General features: G+C 43.9%; 1 protein-coding gene across 6 annotated transcripts; it reads right to left on the reverse strand.

Annotated features, from left to right (window-relative positions):
* Window positions 1-634: 634 nt before the first annotated feature.
* On the reverse strand, window positions 635-17,639 carry TLR8 (toll like receptor 8). Of its 6 annotated transcripts, none has more exons than XM_043897352.1 (4): window positions 17,523-17,639; window positions 17,108-17,163; window positions 11,393-11,457; window positions 635-5,313 (listed from the first exon to the last, which is right to left on the reverse strand). In XM_043897352.1, the coding sequence occupies exon 4, from the start codon at window positions 5,305-5,307 to the stop codon at window positions 2,206-2,208; it is 3,102 nt and encodes a 1,033-aa protein (XP_043753287.1). In that variant the 5' UTR covers window positions 5,308-5,313; window positions 11,393-11,457; window positions 17,108-17,163; window positions 17,523-17,639; the 3' UTR covers window positions 635-2,205. The 6 variants fall into 6 exon arrangements, with proteins under 6 accessions (XP_043753287.1, XP_043753286.1, XP_043753285.1 ...); XM_043897351.1 differs by having other exon boundaries at window positions 11,390-11,457; XM_043897350.1 differs by lacking the exon at window positions 17,108-17,163 and having other exon boundaries at window positions 11,390-11,452.
* Window positions 17,640-18,839: the final 1,200 nt, after the last annotated feature.

Here is an 18,839-nt window from a genome sequence, read left to right on the forward strand (position 1 = left end):
TGTATCCATTCAACAGCTGATAGATTTGGGGCATTTCAGAACCCACCTTAGGACTCAATACATATTAGTTGTTCAAAAAGCATCTATCTATTAAGTAGAAATTGTGAATTGAAGAAGATAGTTGAGATAAAGGGATTTTATTTTCTTATGCTCTAATAATTTCCATTTTCAGGTCAATTTCATAAGGTACCTCTTCAAGATTCATACTATAATGGACAGAAGATCCTATGGACAGATGCAGAGGAACAAAGGGCTAGCAGAGGTGGTAGGGAGTGACATCACTGTTTCACTTAGGAGAACTACATAAACGGTACCGATACATAGGTGTTCTGATTTTACATCTTCTGGATAGGAAGTAAGTGAAGTGAAATCACTCAGTTGTGTCCAACTCTTTGTGACTCCATGGACTGTAGCCTACCAGGTTCCTCCATCCATAGGATTTTCCAGGAAAGAGTACTGGAGTGGGTTGCCATTTCCTTCTCCAGGGGATCTTCCTGACCCAGGGATTGAACCCAGGTCTCTTGCATTGCAGGCAGACGCTTTACCATCTGAGCTACCAGGGAAGTCCAATCCTCAGGGAATAGGAAGTAAAAATAGAATTAATTTCTGTGTTAACAATTGTACACACTTCATGAAAATTTTTCCACCTTTGATTTCTATTAAAGGTTTTTTTTTTTTTCCCGTAAGGATTCTCCAAAAACCTGGTGTTGGTGGTAATATTATCTTTTAATCCCCCTAGGTTTTACTTATTTTTAAAATTGAACTATAGTTGATTTACAATGTCATGTTAATTTCTGTACACAGCAGTGACAGTTATATACATATATACAGTCTTCTTCATATTCTTTTCCATTATGGTTTATGCCAGGACACTGAATTTAGTTCCTTGTGCTCTACGGAAGGACTTTGTTGTCCATCTATTCTAGATGTAATCGTTTGCATCTGCTAACCTGAAACTCCCAGTCCATCTCCCCCCACCCTCCTTGGCGACCACAAGTCTGTTCTCGATGTCGATGAGTCTGGTTCTGCTCCACAGATGGATCCCTCTGGGTCATATTTCAGATTCCACATATAAGTGATATCTCTTTCTGACCTACTTCACTTAGTACAATAATCTCTAGGTCCATCCATGTTGTTGCAAGTGGCATTATTTCATTCTTTCTTTATGGCTGAGTCCACTGTGTTTATGTATTGCCTCTTCTTTATCCATTCATCTGTCAATGGACATTCAGGTAATTCATATTATAGATTTACTTCCATGTGTATTTATTATATGCTCATGATGTGAAATGAAGCATTTTAATGATTAACTTCATGATTTACAGCAATGGTGATTGACAGATAACTCCAAATGCTTCTAATTTAGCTGCACACTTAAAAAATGGTTAAGAAGCAAAGAAACAAACAAAAAACTTAACTACCATCCATCTTAGCCTTTAGATGGTATCTAAACCTTAGTGAAATATTATAGCCAGTATTTATAAAAAGTAATTATAAAAGAAGGACTAATGCAACCATAACATAATATAACCACATAGCCATGGATATATGATAAATCTAAACAGCAACTTAACATCAGAACTATTACAGTTGCAAAAGTGTCGCTCCTGGTATTCACCATTTATGACCAAGATGGCAGGCTGAGCGAGCTTACCACGACTGCCCACCTTGGTCACAGACTACTTTCCCAGGACTGAGGTGATCACTCCCGTGGAGCCGGCAGGGCCGCTGATTTACTTCTAACAAGCAGAACAAGCCAGAGTGAGGGGTTATCCCTTCCCCGATTGGATTACAAAGACGGCGACTCGCATTGTGTCAGCAACCTGTCTCTCTTGCTGGCTTTGCTGAAGCGAGCTGCCACGGGGAAGGGTCCATCCATGTGGCCGGGAACTGAGGGTAGCCTTGGGCCAGCAGCCCAGGGAGAACTCCGTCCTGAAAACCGCCACACAAGTGTGGGCTCTGAAGTGGATGCTAACCGTAGCTGATGCCTGTGGCCCTGGCTGACAGAGAGATTACCGCCTTTGAGGAGCCCTGAGCCAGAAGTCAAGCCCAGACTCCTGGTCCACAGAGACGATGACACAACGAAGTGTGTGATTCTAAGCCAGTAAGTTTGGAGTGCTCTGTCAGACAGCAAGTGACAGCTAAGAGCAAACGGAGCATTGCTGTGCATTTTGACCATGCCTGTGACCCCTGGCTTAACATCAGTTAGTACTGCTTAATGGAATTGACATACAAGTTGTTATACCGTGAATCGTTGGCCGTTAGGACGACATTTTTCAGACTCTGCCAAAACAAGCCTTCTGCCTTGGGGTTGTCAGGCCACTGGAGGATGGAACTCTTGCAGATCCTCTGCCGCAGCCTCAAATACTGCGAATGCTGCAACACTGGCTCCAGCAGAATAAAGACAATCACGTCCATGTTCTCCTCCATTAGCCTCTGCAAGGCCAAGTAGAATGCCGTTTTAAAATTCCAGTTTTTGGCATATTTTTTGGTTAGAACAAATATTGTTTTCTTGCTTTGGTTGATGCTCTGCATGAGGTTGTCGATGGTGGCTAGACCCGGGTCCCAATCCCTTTCCTCTAAACACAGGAGCACGTTCTTATCCTCACTCTCTTCCAGGTGGAAGCGCAGTTCATTGATCACCCAGTCTGTGACAGAAGCATCTTTGGTGTCATAAGAAATGTAAGCATCGTAGAAAGTCTGGGATGTGGACAGAGATCTGTAGCCTTTGACCTTAGCTAAGCACACATGATAGATAAACCAAGCATCCCAGTAAAACCAGTGGTGGGCCAGGGCAGCCAGCATCACTGAGATGGTGACAGAAAAGGTTAAGAAACAGAATATGGCTGCAATGGTATCTGAAACACAAGTGGTGAGGTCTAGACTCACAATGCTCTTGCCTTCTTGATCCCCAGGACTGGCACAAATGACATCTGTCAGTCTGGGAATCCTGACGTTCAGATTTGCGTCCATCCATTCTCGAAAATCTCCTAAGTCACAGGTACAGTCAAAAGGGTTACCCCCTAGCTCCAAAACGGTTAACTTGGTGGCGGTCTTCGTTTCAAACGTGGATCTGTTGAGCATCTTGAGCTGGTTGGAGCTCAAATCGAGGTGTACCAGGCTGCTGGCTCCAGAAAGAAAATCGGACGGCAGGTGGGAAATCCTGTTTCGACTCAGTAGCAGCGTCTCAAGAGAAGATGCAAATGTAGATAAGCTATTGGTTAAAAAGAACAGCTGGTTTCCACTTAAGTCAAGCAACCTGAGGTGAGGGAAGTATTCCAGTAATGACCAGTTAAAGAAATTTAACATGTTATCATTTATATATAGGTCAGTGAGAGTCCTGGGCAAGTTAAGGAAGGCCTGACTGGAGATATGCCGAAGGTTATTACGGGCTAAATGAAGCCGGGTTAGATTGGTGAGATTTTGAAAAATTTGCCAGTACCTGACATCTTGAGCATTCCACAGAAGGTCAAGGCGGTTTCCACTGAAGACTAATTCTCCCAGGGATGCACTTTTCAGTTGTGTTTCTGTTAAAGTAAAAATGTCATTGTTGCTCAAGTTTAAAACTCTCAGGTTAGTTAAATGTTCAATAAATCCTAGACGGTGCGTTACCCCTGCTATTCGGAAATAATGTGCATTGTAGCTGAGATCGAGAACTTCTAACAACGGCAATTCACTGAAAGCAGCATCATCATCAAAGTCTAGTCTATTGTTTGTCAAATCCAAATACTTGATACTAGACAGACCTGAAAATTCTGTGCCATTTAACACTTGGCCATTGCCATTTGAAGACAGATTTAAACAGGAAATGTTTCCAAAATCTTTAAACTGGTTTACCCCAATAAAGAAAATACTGTTCAAGCTTAAATCTAAGGCATTGCCAAGACGTGAACATTCTGTCTTTATTAAAGGATTGGTGTTATGATAAAAATTCGAATGTGGGTCAAATTGAATATCAGCTGAGCGTCGCTTCAGGATATGACTTTGGAAAGAGGTCCCATTTGCATCACGTTGCTCGGTGTCACTGACCAAGGGCGATATTCTGTTTTCTGACAAGTAAATGATTTTCAGGTTGGGGAACCACTGGAAAATGCTAAAATCAATCTGCTTAATAAAGTTAACACCCAAGTTTATAGTCGTTAAATTTGAGAGGTTCCGCAGGGGCATGAAATCATCGTTTTTAAGTTCCTGGAACACATAACCTCTTAAGTGCAACATCTGGAGAGATATGAGCTTTGAGAAATTTTTGGAAATGTTAATGTACCGAGGATATTTTTTCAGTTCGTAGTTGTAAGACAAATCAAGTATTTCTAAGGAGGGCAATTTTGTCAAAAATTCCCCCGAGGCTATTTCGTCCATTAAATAGTTGAATTCAAGATCCAGCACCTTCAGATTGTGCATGTTGTCAAACCAGCTGGCAGGAACCTTCCGGAGCGAAGTGCTAGAGAGGTTTAGGTAGCGAAGTTGGGTCAGGGTTTGAAAAGCAAGAGGGTGTATCTGAATTGAAGCACCTCCTTGGCAAGGTACGCAGGGAAATGGAGCATTAAAACATCTCGGGCAGTTTCCGCTTAAATCTAGTACTCTTAAATTGCTCAGTTCCTTGAAGTCTTCTTCACTGACATTTCCGATATGGGTATTGCTAAGGTAGAGTTCTGTTAGCGAGCTTGGCAGGCTGGGTGGCACGCTGTGAAGGGGATTAAAAGATAACGACAGCACCTTCAACTTGGTAAGGTTTTGGAATGCTCCATTTTCTATGCTAAATTTTTTATCACAAGCAAAATAACAGTTCCAGCCCAAATAGAGACTTTCCAGGTTCCCCAGTCCAGAAGTGTTCTTTTTCGTTAACGTAATTATGTTGTTTTGAATTAGACTAAGTTCTTTCAAAGATTCTGGCAAACCAGCCGGTATTTCTTGCAACTGGTTGTCTTCCAGCAGTAACTCCCTTAGGTGTTTGAGGTTGAGAAATGCCCCGTCTGTAATAGTCATAGCTTTCTTTACAGCAGGATTTCCACTCTGGGACTTGGCATTATGGTTCAGGTTGATTTTAGTCAGATTTTGCAGCCCCTGAAATGATTCATTTGTTATGCATGTGATGAAATTACCAGACAGATCTACTTCTGTCACATCTTTGTCCACTGTTTGGGGTACTTCCTGTAATCGACGACTGTTACATTCTGCAATGAAAGAGCCATTTTTGTTTTTCACATCACAAGGATAGCTTCGAGGATAACTGGCTTCAGTGAAGAACTCACAGGAATCAGAGATTAGCAGCAAAAGGCAGGTCAGAAGCAAAAAGTGAAGGGTCATGTTTTCCTAAGGAAAATCAAAGTGGAGTCACAATGTTAGACTGGCAATATTTTCTAGGCATTTCAGGATGAAATTCACAGTGCTTTGATCATACTTTGAATGAGTTTTGAAGTAGGAGTTCTCTGAACAGTTAACAAAATTGCAGTAAGTTAAGTTCAGAATGATTTTTAGTTTTTCACCCTGTTCAGCTTCTTGATGTCCCAAGAAGCAAAAGATGAAGCTATCTGAGATGTGATGACAAGAAAACCTGAAAAGCTTTGGCAGAAGCACACATCAAGATGCCCCACCATCACAGTGGGCCTGATGTTGGTTCCTGGCTATGGTTCATGCCAGACCTATAGCACAGCAAGCTATATGTCTGTTGCTTCAGTCTATTAATATAACTCGAGGAAACTCTGGCCAGCCCCAAGGAGAGTCCAGATCCAGCTTCTTCTAGGCCATCCTTCAAGATTTCCAAGCCAGAGTCTATCTTATCTACACAACCATATATTTTATTGATATTTCCCACAATCTGTCTATACCTCTATGATGGTATATATCAAATTCTCTCATGTCCCAGCATGACAGGAAAGTGGACACTTTCTGTTTATAATAATAGCAAAGTGTCACATGTTATGCTAAACATGAACATTTTCTCACCCATGTTTATTTCCCAATAATACAATGCAATAGGTTCCATTATTATCCATAGGTTGTAAGTCAGACTCAAACTCAGAGACTTAACTAACTTTCAGAAGGATAATACACTGCAGAGGTGAGATGAGTCCATCAGATTTCAACATGGTGCTTTTTTAACCACTAACCATCATGCTACACAATCTCATTTTGAAATCTTTATGTAGAATACCTCTTCAAATGTAGACAACACTCAAAAAGTTTTTTGTAGGGAGGCTTCCACTTATATATCCCTTATCATACAAACACTGGTATTAATAGCCATTCTTTCGCTTTTGTAAACTTTTGTGGACAAGACATGACGTTTAATGTTCTTTTACATACTCTGTACTGTTCAGTCGAGTGTCTCACTTTCTGTGACTCTTCCTTAACGGGGGGCTGAAAATATTATTTTGGTAATTATACAAAGCAATAAAGATTAATGTGATTGGTATGATCAAGGGTTATAGTAAAAAAAAAAAAAAAAACTCTCAAAATCGTATTTCACTGAGTGTGGAGACCAATCTTTACTAAACTGTATTTTTCACTAAAATCCAACTCATCTCCTTAGCGCGAGTTACACCAAGTACGTGCTTTCTTTTTAAATTCTCCTAAAATTTAGGGTTAGTGAACTAACAGTCACTACTATACCCTTCCTACAATATAAAACACTTTCATATGGATGTTGACAATTCTGAGGATCAATAATTATTGCCCATTCATAAGAGCCAAGGAAAAGCCAGCTCCTTATGAGATCAAAGTTAAAGTGGAACAGAACTTGCAGGCATTTTCAGTTACCTGTAGTTATTTCCAAATACAGCACCATCAAGGTGCCACTGTTTAATGTTTAGCTTTTACTGAAAGAAAGCCTGGCTTTACATGGGGTAAGCAGAATTTTAAGGTGATCCCTATGACCTTTGCCCCTGGTATTACTCCTGTAATTACATTATATGACAAAAAGATTATCTAGATGGGCCTAATATAATCATACGTGCATGCCAAAGCGGCTTCAGTTATGTCCGACTCTATGCGACCCCGTGGACTGCAGCCTGCCAGGCTCCTCTGTCCAAGGGATTCTGCAGGCAAGTATACTGGGGTGGGTTGCCATTTCCTTCTCCAGGAGATCTTCCTGGTCCAGGGATCAAACCCATGTCTCTTTATGTCTCCTGCATTGGCAGGTGGGTTTGTTACAACCAGCACCACTACGCCTTTAAAAGCAGAGCGTTTTCCCTGGCTAGTGGCCGAGGGAAGCATCAGAGGGATCGGAAGCCAGAGCAGAAATGGACACATCACTGCAGACTTGAAGCTGGAGTGGGTGGGTCTCTAGCAAAGAATGCAGGCATCCTGTGAAAGCTGAGAGTGGCTCCCTGTTGACAACAAGGAAATGGGGGCCCTGATCTGACAACCCAAAGAACTGAAATTGAGGGACAGCCCAAATGAACTTGGAAATAACTCCTAAGCCAGAATCTAGCGATAAGAGTCCAGCTGGCCAACACCTTGACTTGAGTCTCATGAGACCTAGAGCAGAGAATCCACTTAAGCCCACCCAGTCTCCAATGCCCAGAAATTTAAGCTAATAAATGAGCATTGTTTGAAGGGTTCAAACATGGGGGTTATTTGTTATGCGGCAATGGAAAACTAATACATCTAAAAAACGTGTGTGATAAGATGCTTCATGGCTTCAAAATATGCAGCTTTTGCAGAGTCCACCCCAGGTCTCCAAGTTCAACATCTCCGTTGGGAGAAACACATATGCCAAGAGGGTAATGAACCTTAGGGAAGCAAGGAACTTGGGTAGGTGACCCAGACAACACTGTGTTTGCTTGCCACCTAAGCAGATCTCAGCCTATGTGGTTTTCAAGTGCGAACATCGCTAGATTTGGAAGTCATTTCCTGACTCTTCCTTGTCCTTTTCTAGCTAGTAGCCTGGGGCGGTGGGCAGTGCTAGTGTTAAAGAGCCCGCCTCCCAATGCAGGAGACTTAAGAGACACGGGTGTGATCCCTGGGTCAGGAAGATCTCCTGGAGCAAGGAATGGCAACCCACTCCAGTATTCTTCCCTGCAGAATTCCATGGACAGAGGAGCCTGGCGGGCTGCAGTCCATGGGGTCGCACAGAGTTGGACACGACTGAGACAATTTAGGAGGCATGCACGCACAGAGTATTAGTTAACTCACAGACATAAATGAAACACAACCACGTTACAAGAACTCAGGGGTGACACAAAGAAGTGAGACTAGAAGAGCCTTAAAACAGGAGGATTCCACCTCTTCATGGAGGCTGGGAAAGGTTTCCCTGAGGAAGTGAAACTTGAGCTGGGATTTTCAGGTTGATTTGGCATGAAGAAGACAGAAAGATGTCAAAAGAATGTCTCAGCATATGCAAAGGCCCTGCGAGCATTCCTTTGAGTTTCCCACGCGGTGCCGCCACAGGAGCCCTGGACAGCAAACAAGAAGGGTGTGGTGTGGGCCGGAGACAAAGGCCAGCAGGTTTCAAATCCTCAAAGCCCACTGACACCTGTGGGGAACTGCTTGCAACAGCAGGACTCAGAATAAGAAGTAGGACCAAGAGGACTGGAAGGGCACGTGAGAGCCGACGTGGGCAGAGAGCCTCAGCACCTCCATGTCACTACCATCAGCAGACATTTCTCAGGCCTCATCTGAATGAGCATGTGACTGTAAGGGCCTGAAAGAAAGTCACGGATGTAAGCATCCATGAGTGTGGATTTTGATCTTGATCTGAGGAGCAATGCAAGCCTCTGAAGGCTCTAAGCAGGGTGGTGCCATGCTCATCATTCTACAGTAGTCTCTGGCAAGAGAGCACAGACCTTCAGGAGAGTGTATTTTTCACTGATTCTACTGTGTAGGTGAGGCTGTGGGGAATCAAGTATTCCTATATTTTACTTGGAGGGGTCTAAATTAGGGCCACCTCTAAGCTGGAGAGAAATTTGTAATATCTATTAAAATCAGAGAGACATACTTAGAACTTAACAATTGCAATTCTAGAAGTAGACCACAAGAGAGACCTTCACATACACAAATGCCTATCTACAAGGGTATTCCATGCAGGGCTGTCAGCAATAGCAAAAGATTAGAAATAATGTAGAGGCCTATGAGTCATGCTCTGGTTAAATAAAGCAGGATGTCATAGTCATACAATGGAATACTATACAGCCATTAAAAGTAAAAGGTAGCTCTACATTCATTTATTCATTCAAAAATATTTACTAAGCATATACTTTATCGGGGGGAATATAGCAATGAGCAAAACTGATGAAAATATCTGCCCATTTGGAGCAGTATGTTAGATGGTGGAAAGTACTAGGGAGAAAATGAAGGGAAAGGGGATGGTCATGTAGACTGTCCCTCAGCTGGGATGTGTCTGATGTCTTTGTCAGATTTAGACTGGGGTAACAGGTTTGGGGGAGGGCAATCTCCGAGGTCAAAGGCCACTCGAGTCACAGCTCAGCAATGGCACATACATGACTTTCACTGTTGGTGCGGAGCTTGATCACCTGGCTGAGGTAGTGCCTGTCAGCTTCCTGTTATAGATTAATAAATGATACAAAAAATATTTTTACAAATCTCATGGGGAACAGGTGGCCAGGCAAGCTGGTTGCAGACTCTTCCCTTCATGCAGTACACAGAGTACTGTTAGTAGGTGAGACATTTCTATGTGGGTACTTGGGTGGGTTGGGGTGGGGGTGTCCCCAGGACAGGACGGTGCCGTGCAGCCTCTTTAGTCTCAAGTTCACGCCTCAACGTCTGATTCCAAACTCAATTATCACACAACCCTAAGCAGTTGAGGAGAAAAGCCTCTAGGTGGCGCTGGAGACCACAAGAAGAGCCCTTTGACACTTGGTGAATACTGAAGCTTCACTGCTTTGGCCACCTGATGCAAAGAGCCAACTCACTGGACAAGACCCTGATGCTGGGAAAGATTGAAGGCAAGAGAAGAAGGGGACGACAGAGGAGGAGATGCTTGGATGGCGACTCAATGGACATAAGTTTGAGCAAACCCAGGAGATGGTGAAGGACAGGGAAGCCTGGTGTGCTGCAGTCCATGGGGTCACAAAGACTCGGACACAGCTGAGTGACTGAACAGCACCACCATGGCCTCCCAGAGCATCTGAGGCAACGTAGGGGCTAGGCCATGGAAATGAGCAGAATATTGCAGAGAGGATTTCTAAGTGAAGAGCTTGAGGTTCCTAACTCCAGCCTCCTAAAAGAGTGTCCTGAGGTAAAAACAGGATTTGACAAATTCCAAATAACTTCAATTTGAAGAGAAGTACATGGATGGGAAGAGTGGGAGGTGGGAAGTAGGCAACTAGCAAAGATTTTAAAGAGAAAGCCTGATAGTTCAAGCCTCTCCACCTACCTCGGAGAGGCAAAACGGACTGCAAATGCTCACCATCCATAGAGCGAACCCTAGCTCACAACATCCACTGGCCCCTGAGGTGAGAGGGCAGAGCCTAAAGCCCTGGGCAGCAAAAGCCCCACCTCCATAGCCAAGTTCTTCATCTTAGTCACACCCATGCCTCTGGCTTCCAAAAGTCTTGGCTCCAAAAGGAACTCAAAGGGAACCAGATCCCAGAGAACTAAGAAGGGTATGCAAGAGAATTTATTCCCTTAGTGAATAAATGAATAATACATAATGAAAAAAACCATTTCGCCTGGCAGAAGAAAAAATGATAACTCTGCAAATAAAATAGAGAAATGGCAACTATGTGGAAGAAGAAAAAAAAAAGAGAGAAATAGCAACTCTGAAAATAGAAGGGAAAGGGTCAATTATGCAAATAGGATAGAAAGTTAAACTATGCAAATAAAACTGGGAGAGAGAGAGAGACAGAGAGAGACACTTCTGTTGTTTGAGGCTAACAGCTGAAGGTACCCATTAAAGTGAGAGCAAAGGGCTAGGATTCTACAAGGTGAGAAAGGGCATTAAGAGGAGAGAACAGCAGACATGGACTGTGTATGAACTTGAGGAAGACAGAAAGCAGATGGATGAGTGGTAGGTGGCACAGAAGAGCGGAGAAGGGCTAAAGCTGACCAGAGCGATGTCAATTCATAGCAGGAAAGTGAAAGTGAAGTTGCTCAGTTGTGTCCGACTCTTTGCGACCTCATGGACTGCAGCCTCCCAGGCTCCTCCATCCATGGGATTTTCTAGGCAAGAGTACTGGAGTGGAGTACCATTTCCTTCTCCAGGGGATCTTCCCAACTCAGGGGTTGAACCCGGGTCTCCCGCATTGCAGGCGGATGCTTTACCAGTTGGTGAAGAATTCATAGCAGGCAAGCCCACAGAAGACTCGGGAGCTGCAGACAGCAGTCACAGTGGAGTCACCAGTGGAGTGCCAGGTGGGGCTGCACAAAAGATGAGCTGGAAGTCTGCATGAGAAGTTAGACCCCTCCTGAGTTCCTCCGTGATACTTACTACCTTGAAAAGTTGAATCCAGAGCCTTGGGTTCAGGAATTCAGGCGCCAAGTGAAGGCAGGGCTGAACTGTCACAAAGCAAATAGGAAGGTTAGAGCACCGTGTGTCTCTGGAGCGCAGATCCCCGTTCTCTTCCCTCCTCTGGCCCTGGGGCCCCTGACATCCACCTGGTTCATAAATGCTCCACTCCACCCCCCAAGCAGGAGACTGGGGCACCTCATTGGGAAAATGGAAAGGCACAGTAACAGGGCCACAGTAGCAAAAATTAAGAGGACGCCCAAAAACGTAGTCATCAAGGTGAAAATAGTTTACCAAAAAATGAAAGTTCCTGATGGACCATATATCAGTATGAAATGATGATAGAATGGGACTCTGCACGTGCCATGCAGTAAGTCCCTTGCCTTCCCCCCATCCTGGCTCTGGTTCCAAGAAAACTCACTTTATCAAAATAGGCCCCCAGCCTGCGGGCCAGAGTTCCTCACTATGACTTTTAAAAATAGAACGCTAAAATATTATGCATCCTGACTGCCAAGCTGTTGGGGACCCTACCTGACCCAAAGCTAGGGCCTCACTCCCCTCACCTTAGCCCTGACCCTGAGCCACCAAAGAGACCTGTGACCACAGTGGGGCACCCAGCCCAAAAGTTTGCTCCCATCCTAGGCTGGGACCCATCATTTGGAAGGCCTGTCCTTGCAACTGAAACATCTCATCAGCTGTTTGGGGCTCCATGCTTGAGTACGAAGTAACAGTCAGCACCAGTCAGCTGGTATTTACCCAGCTCAAAGAGAGATGCACACAGGCAAATAAATAAATAAAAGGAAAATCACAGACATAGGAATTAGGAGAATCAGGTCTTCTGGTCACCAGGACAGTGGCTGATGGTTTACATTCTGAACACAGGTCCTGTCTTGTACGGGTGCTCAATAATCTCTCTGCAGTTCTGAAATCCTTAAAAATCTGAGCACCAGAAGATTTGGGGTTTTTTTCCTAACTTATTTGATAGCAAAAGCTGATCTGAACTGAGCTAAGGCTACTAAAATTTTTACTTATCTACTTATGGGAGCTCTCTGGTTTCAGAGCAGAAATTACCCACGTGCATGATCGTCAGGGCTGCTGTGGACCCATCTAAAGTGTTTTATAATAAATCCTCTATGTACTATGATGGCATCACCAACTCAATGGACATGAGTTTGAGCAAGCTCCGGGAGACAGTGAAGGACAGGGAAGCCTGGCGTGCTACAGTCCATGGGGTCGCAAAGAGTCAGACACGACTTAGCAACTGAACAACAAAACTATCTTCTCTCGCTACAGTGCAAATTCTGAACTTTGACACAATTATAGCCTACAGGTTTCAGGCAATGGATTGTAATTCAATAATTAAATCTCCTTCACTGGAAATCTATTAGCAATTCCTGAACTGTGCTTGGCACATGTCAGATCAGAAAAGAGAACGTGGTTGTCGACAGCACCGAGTTACGACTTTGTGGGCCTGAGATGCTTTGGCCTTTACCAACCTCTTCCTCCATAAAAAAAAAAATTAGTAAAAAATTATATGTTATGACCACATTGGCATAAAGACAAATATAACCCAGACTGGAATATATTCACTCTTCTGCAGATTTTAAAAACAACTAAAGTCTTTGCTTAAAGTGTCATGGCCCCAAGGTCTTGTGTCTTTTCTGACCAAACAAAGACTGGCCCTGGTTGTCAATGGTGGTATCCTGGGGCTCAGACCAGGTCCCAGGAAAGTAGTCAAGATAAATAGGAGATATTTGCTGAAAAGTAAGGTAAGTATTAGGTTGGGAGAGGCTGAAGGGAAGGCCTAGGGTTGAGTGGAAGTGGCAGAATAGAGGATCAGAAAAGGACAGTGTTGCAGGTTGAATTGTGTCGCCCCAAAATGATATGTTGACGTTTTAGCTTCTCCATGTGAATGTGACTATGTTTGGAAATAGAGTCTCTGTAGTTGGAATCAAGCTAAGGTGAGGTCATACTTAGACTTGTTCAGTTGCTAAGCTGTATCTGATCCTTTTGCGACCTTATAAACTGTAGCCCGCCAGGCTCCTCCACCCATGGGATTTCCCAGGCAAGCATACTGGAGTGGGTTACCATTTCCTTCTCCAGGGGATCTTCCCCACCCAGGGAAGCCCCATACTAGACTCAAATGAGCCCTCATCCAATGACTGCTATTCTGATAAGAAGAGGGAAATTTGGGTACAGACGAGGGAAGAGAGCCATGTGGAGATGGAGACAGAGACCAGAGTGATGTGTCCACAAGCCAAGAAACATCAAGGATTGCCAGCCACCACCAGAAGCTGGGGAGAAAGGCACAGCCCAGATTTTCCCTCACAGCCTCCAAGAAGGAAGCAACCTTATTGATAACACCTGGGTTTCAGACTTTTCATCTCCGCAATTGGTAGAGGATATATTTCTGTTGTTTTGAGTCACTCAGTCGGTGGTAGCCCCAGGAAACAGAGAGGAAGAGCAGAGAGCAGGGGAGTAAGAGCTGACCAGCGGACCCCATGGCTGAGCCAAGTTCGAGCTGCTAGATACAGCTCTTTGACCACGGCAGTGAGCTCTCTGCATAGCACACCCTGCCGGGAATGGTCCCGTCTACACGGTCTCCATCTTTCACTGCGTGTTGCTTTGGAATACCCAATGGGAAAAAAAATCAAGAACCTATTTCTTTAAAGAAAGCATATGAATCACACACAACAAAAGAAATTTGCTTCACATCCCACCCCATGCTGAATAAAGCATTGCTTGCTATTGAAGCAGTCATTTCACAACTGTTTTCCTGGTTTCCACGGCAAATCAGTTCTCTGGTTGGGTCCATGGTGTACGATAATCCAGTCCTCTTTTTCCCTCATAGCTCAGTCAGTAAAGAATCTGCCTGCAGTGCAGGAGACCCAGGTTCAATTCCTGGGTGGGGAAGATTCCCCTGGGGAAGGAAATGGCAGCCCACTCCAGTGTTCTTGCCTGGAGAATCCCATGGATGGAGGAGCCTGGGAGGCTACAGTCCATGTGGTCGCAAGAGTCAGACACGACTTAGTGACTAAACCACCACCACCACCCCATCCTAGGCTGCAAGCAGGTATGTCATGAAAATGCCCCCTCCCACCTCTCTCTTCTGGTGAGCTCCTGGTGACTCAGATGGTGAAGAGTCTGGCTGCAATGCAGGAGACCCAAGTTCGATCCCTGGGTGGGGAAGATCCCCTGGAAAAGGAAATGGCAACCCACTCCAGTATTCTTGCCTGGAGAATGCTATGGACAGAGGAGCCTGGCAGGCTAGTCCATAGGGTCACAAAGAGTAGGACATGACTGAGCGACTTCACCTCTCTCTCTGAAAGCCTCCTTTGCTAAGATGTGATCTGCCTCACAGCATCTCCCCAGCTGCCCTGCTTTCTCAGAATGGATCCTGCTGATGCCCCCTGACACAAAATTGTCAAAGGAACCTATGGATTGTAAAAGATGGTGTATCTGCCCAACTGAATCACTGAGCTGTTTGGCCATGATGCAGGATTCCACTGGAACTAAATGCTTGCCAAACTGGGAACATTTTCTAACTTTGCATGGGTTCTAATGTCTTTGTAGTTGACTATGTTGACCACTGATATATTATGAAAGTAAATAGATAAAGAAGTGGCAGAGAGAATTTGTCACCTGAGAGGAAATTTACAGTAAATACTAGCTACTTGACTTGATCCATTCCACATTTGATGGATTCACTAACACCTTTGGAAGACCAAAGAAACTACTACCACATTAAATGCATGTATCAACGAAGAGGTGGACCTTGATTTCATACACATAAACATATGAAAAATTATGCTATTTGAAATCCAGCAAATATGGTAGCACACATTTGTTGAGTGCTTTATCACGAAGCAAACAATGGGAGCGCAAATCATGTATTTTCTTGCCTGATCTTCATAAAAATCAGTGAGGTGGGTGCTGTCATAAGCCCTCATTTTACAGATATGGAGCCTGAGACTCAGAGGCTCATTTACCCAAGGTCAATCAGATGGTAGGTGGCAGGGCGGAAACTGAGTCTAGAGGTACCCATGTAGGTAACAAGTTGGTACCAAGCGATGATCTGGTTTCAGTTATCAGCAGAAACACCACAGCCATACATGGAATCTTCTGGACTTAAATGGCTGGGGGTATTACCCACCTTGCCTTTCCACTGATACCACAGAGCACTTATAGGTGCTCTGTAATTCCATAGAACAACTGGAAATCCACCGATTCTAGACATATTAGCCAACGAGTGGCTGTTAACTATCATCTGAAAAGTCAACCCAGTCTGTACTAGGTAACATTGACCCAGAACCATGGGTTATGCATTTACATGTACTGTCTCTATAGCCTTGAAGAGTTATAAATTGGGAGTAATAATTTAAAAAACAACAAATCCCTCAGCACTGTTCAATAGGTCAGCTGAACTCAAATGATATTTCACTGGAATGAAATCCCCCTCGATAGACCCCAGAGGTGACGCTGAGATGCACTTACAAATAATATCCAGCTGAGTTTCCAAGCTGACCCTGGGTCATGACACCCTCCCATGTCAGACAGATCCTAATCCTCTGTCAGTCTGCGTTTCCACAGGACTGACTTCTCTCTCATCAACACCTGTGCACTTTTTAGGATTATTACATGAAAGAACAAGAAGCAGACAGAAGAGTGGGCAACATCAAGTGTCCCCACCCCAATCCACAGCCTCAGCTTTGTGGATAAGGTATACGTGGAACTTTTATTTTGCTTTCTGGAATCAAGCTGAGAGGCTAATGAATAAGCTTCAGGTCTTCCTGGAGGCTTTGTCAGTCCACTCCCAAAAGTCTGTGCTCCTTGTGGAAAAGACCAAATGGGATGTTCAGATGCTTCCCTAAGGTGGTGGTCCTTGACTCTGGCTGCACGCAAAGACACCTGGGAAGTTGAAAAGCTACCAATGCCCAGGCCCACTCCAGAGATGCTGATTCTATTAGTCTATGGTTCAGCCTGGACAGGGGGAGTTTTTAAAGTTCACTCTGTGGTTCTGACACATAGTCAAGCCTAAGAACCTCTACTCTTGAGACCGGGAGTCAGCGAGGTCCTTGCCTTCCATGCACCACCAATGACAGGGACGCAGGGCATTTTTCCAAGTTGAGTTTGATTTTATTCTAGTATAATTTTCTTATAATGCAATTATATTGGCTATCACAACAGTTTACAAATATCAAGTCGAAATGGGATAAGTTTAAGTGCAATTCCCTATATATCATTGGCCCTGCTGGCCTAATTCCTTCTGAGCCCTTGCAGTCATTCTGCAAAGCATCAGAGAATTTCAGGGCAGACTTAATTTACTTTCAAGATCTATAATGGGCAGTCACTGGATATAAAAAAAAAATGAACTTCAAGAACTTACATATGTTAAATAGTGGTAAAAAATATCTCCAAGAACTTTGATAGGCACTAAATGATCATGGAAAAAATATACTAAAGTAAACATTGGATGAGATTCTCTGGAAATCAGTTTTTGCAATGGTGCTTAAATCGCATTCAATTTTCGAGCAAATACACGATTTTTAAAAAATAGTTAAGTTTTTCAACCTGACAGTTCTTGACAGTAACAAAAACTTACCATGTTCTAGGTCTAAACACTACAGAAGATAATTATAGCAACAGTAACATCTTCACTTAAACACTCTGAACAAGAAAACGTAGAAATACTAAATGCACCTGAAGCTCCTGGTAGGAGATGAAGTTCGGGTTTTGCCTAGGCACCAGCAAGCAACCTGAGTGAACAAAGAGAGCTTGTCCTTTTCTGTAGAAATAGCAAAGAACAAACACCTCCCCTCCAGCCTTTTGGCTCTAGATGAGAATACTATTTCTGGCAGGACCGGATCAATTCCTAACTTGGGATTTGCTTCTTTTCCTCTTGAAAATGCTAAGACCATTGCGTTGGATTTCTGACATTTCCTGCACACCGGACCACTCCACCTACACTTAGAGCTGCTCCAAGACTTCGCCTTTTTATGCTCATCTGCCCATTCACCACTTCTTTGGTCACAGTATCTGCCACCAAACCCTGTTTCATAGCCAGAAACCCTCTATTTTGTTGGCAAGCTTTGTTAAAAGAATAGAAGGGGCTTACCGCGCCTCTGGTGCTGTCCTAACTGCTCATTCTAGAACCTGCAGTGCTGCCGAGGGGCACCCTCTGTGTTGTCGGGTGTATGCACACAAAGAAACTAACCAACTTCCTAAAACTGGCCTCTTTACCAGCAGCAGAACCTCGCCTACGGTTTGCAGAAGCTTATATGGGAAGAAGGGAACTCGTGATTTCTTAACTGTTGCCAAATCATTTATTGACTAGGCTGTACAATTTCAAAACTGAAGTGGAGGGGGTGGAAAAAAGGCATTTATAAAATGATTTAAATATAACCCAAGCCAGATTGACCTGGCACGTTTTTGTGAGTTTGGGTTCATTTGTTTGTCCGGGTGGGTGGGTGGGTGGGTGGTGGCTGCAAGGATCCTCAGGAAAATGTTAAGAGCAGTGAGCTCTGGTGAGCAGGATGAGGGGGAAAGGAGGGAGAAATGGGTAAATTTCTCCTTAAATAAATTTTTGGGTGTTTTTCCCAACTTTACCACAAATGTATATTTGATTTACTGTTGCACAAACTCGTTTTGCTCATGGAATTCATGGATGTAGTTAAATAACATTTGCATGGCTTCATCTTTGTTCTGCCCATCTCTGGGACAGCCCTTGGTGAGGTGGGCATGGGTCCCCCCCCCCATCTTCCTCCTGAGTGTCCCTGCACCCCAGCCAGTCCCCGGCATGTAGCATAAGCTCAGTACACCTTTGGTGAATGACTGAAGGGATGAGGCAGGAAAATTTTACTTCGTGATCTGCTGATAAGTGGATTGCTTCTTAAGCGCTCAGAGAGAAGGCTCTAGAAGGTTTACCAAGAGCAGGAGTCAGCAAACGCCAGCATGTGGGCCAAACCTGGGCAGGGAGTAGAGAATGATTTTCACGGATGAACCTTTGCCATTGATCGGTCGAGAAAGAACACTATCTGTAAACTCCCACAAGGCAAAAGGATTCCAGAGAATTCCATTATTAATAGATTAAAAACCCTGCATTTGATTAATATTTATAAAATTCTTATCTCTTTTCTTAAAGAATCTACATAATGCCTTCAATTGGCCTATTGTCCTACAAAGCCTAACATATTTACTTTACAGAAAATATCTGCTGACCCCTGGCCGAAAGAATAGTCTCGAAAGGGATATAATGTGGTTCACATTTCCCTGACTCTCCTTGAACTGGAGGAAGCCACTTGGGGGGCAGAGTGGGTAGGGGGTTACATTATCACACACACACATACACACACACTTTACCGTTATTATTTTCCTCAAGCCCATGGTCTGCTTCTCGTGCATGACCTCCAGATGACAACCTCATTACAAAAGC

Source organism: Cervus elaphus, chromosome X (assembly GCF_910594005.1).
Source record: "Cervus elaphus chromosome X, mCerEla1.1, whole genome shotgun sequence".
NCBI lineage: Eukaryota > Metazoa > Chordata > Mammalia > Artiodactyla > Cervidae > Cervus > Cervus elaphus.

Coding starts and splice junctions, on each gene's coding strand:
- TLR8 (XM_043897353.1), bottom strand. CDS start 5,307: ATGACCCTTCACTTTTTGCTTCTGACCTGCCTTTTGCTGCTAATCTCT.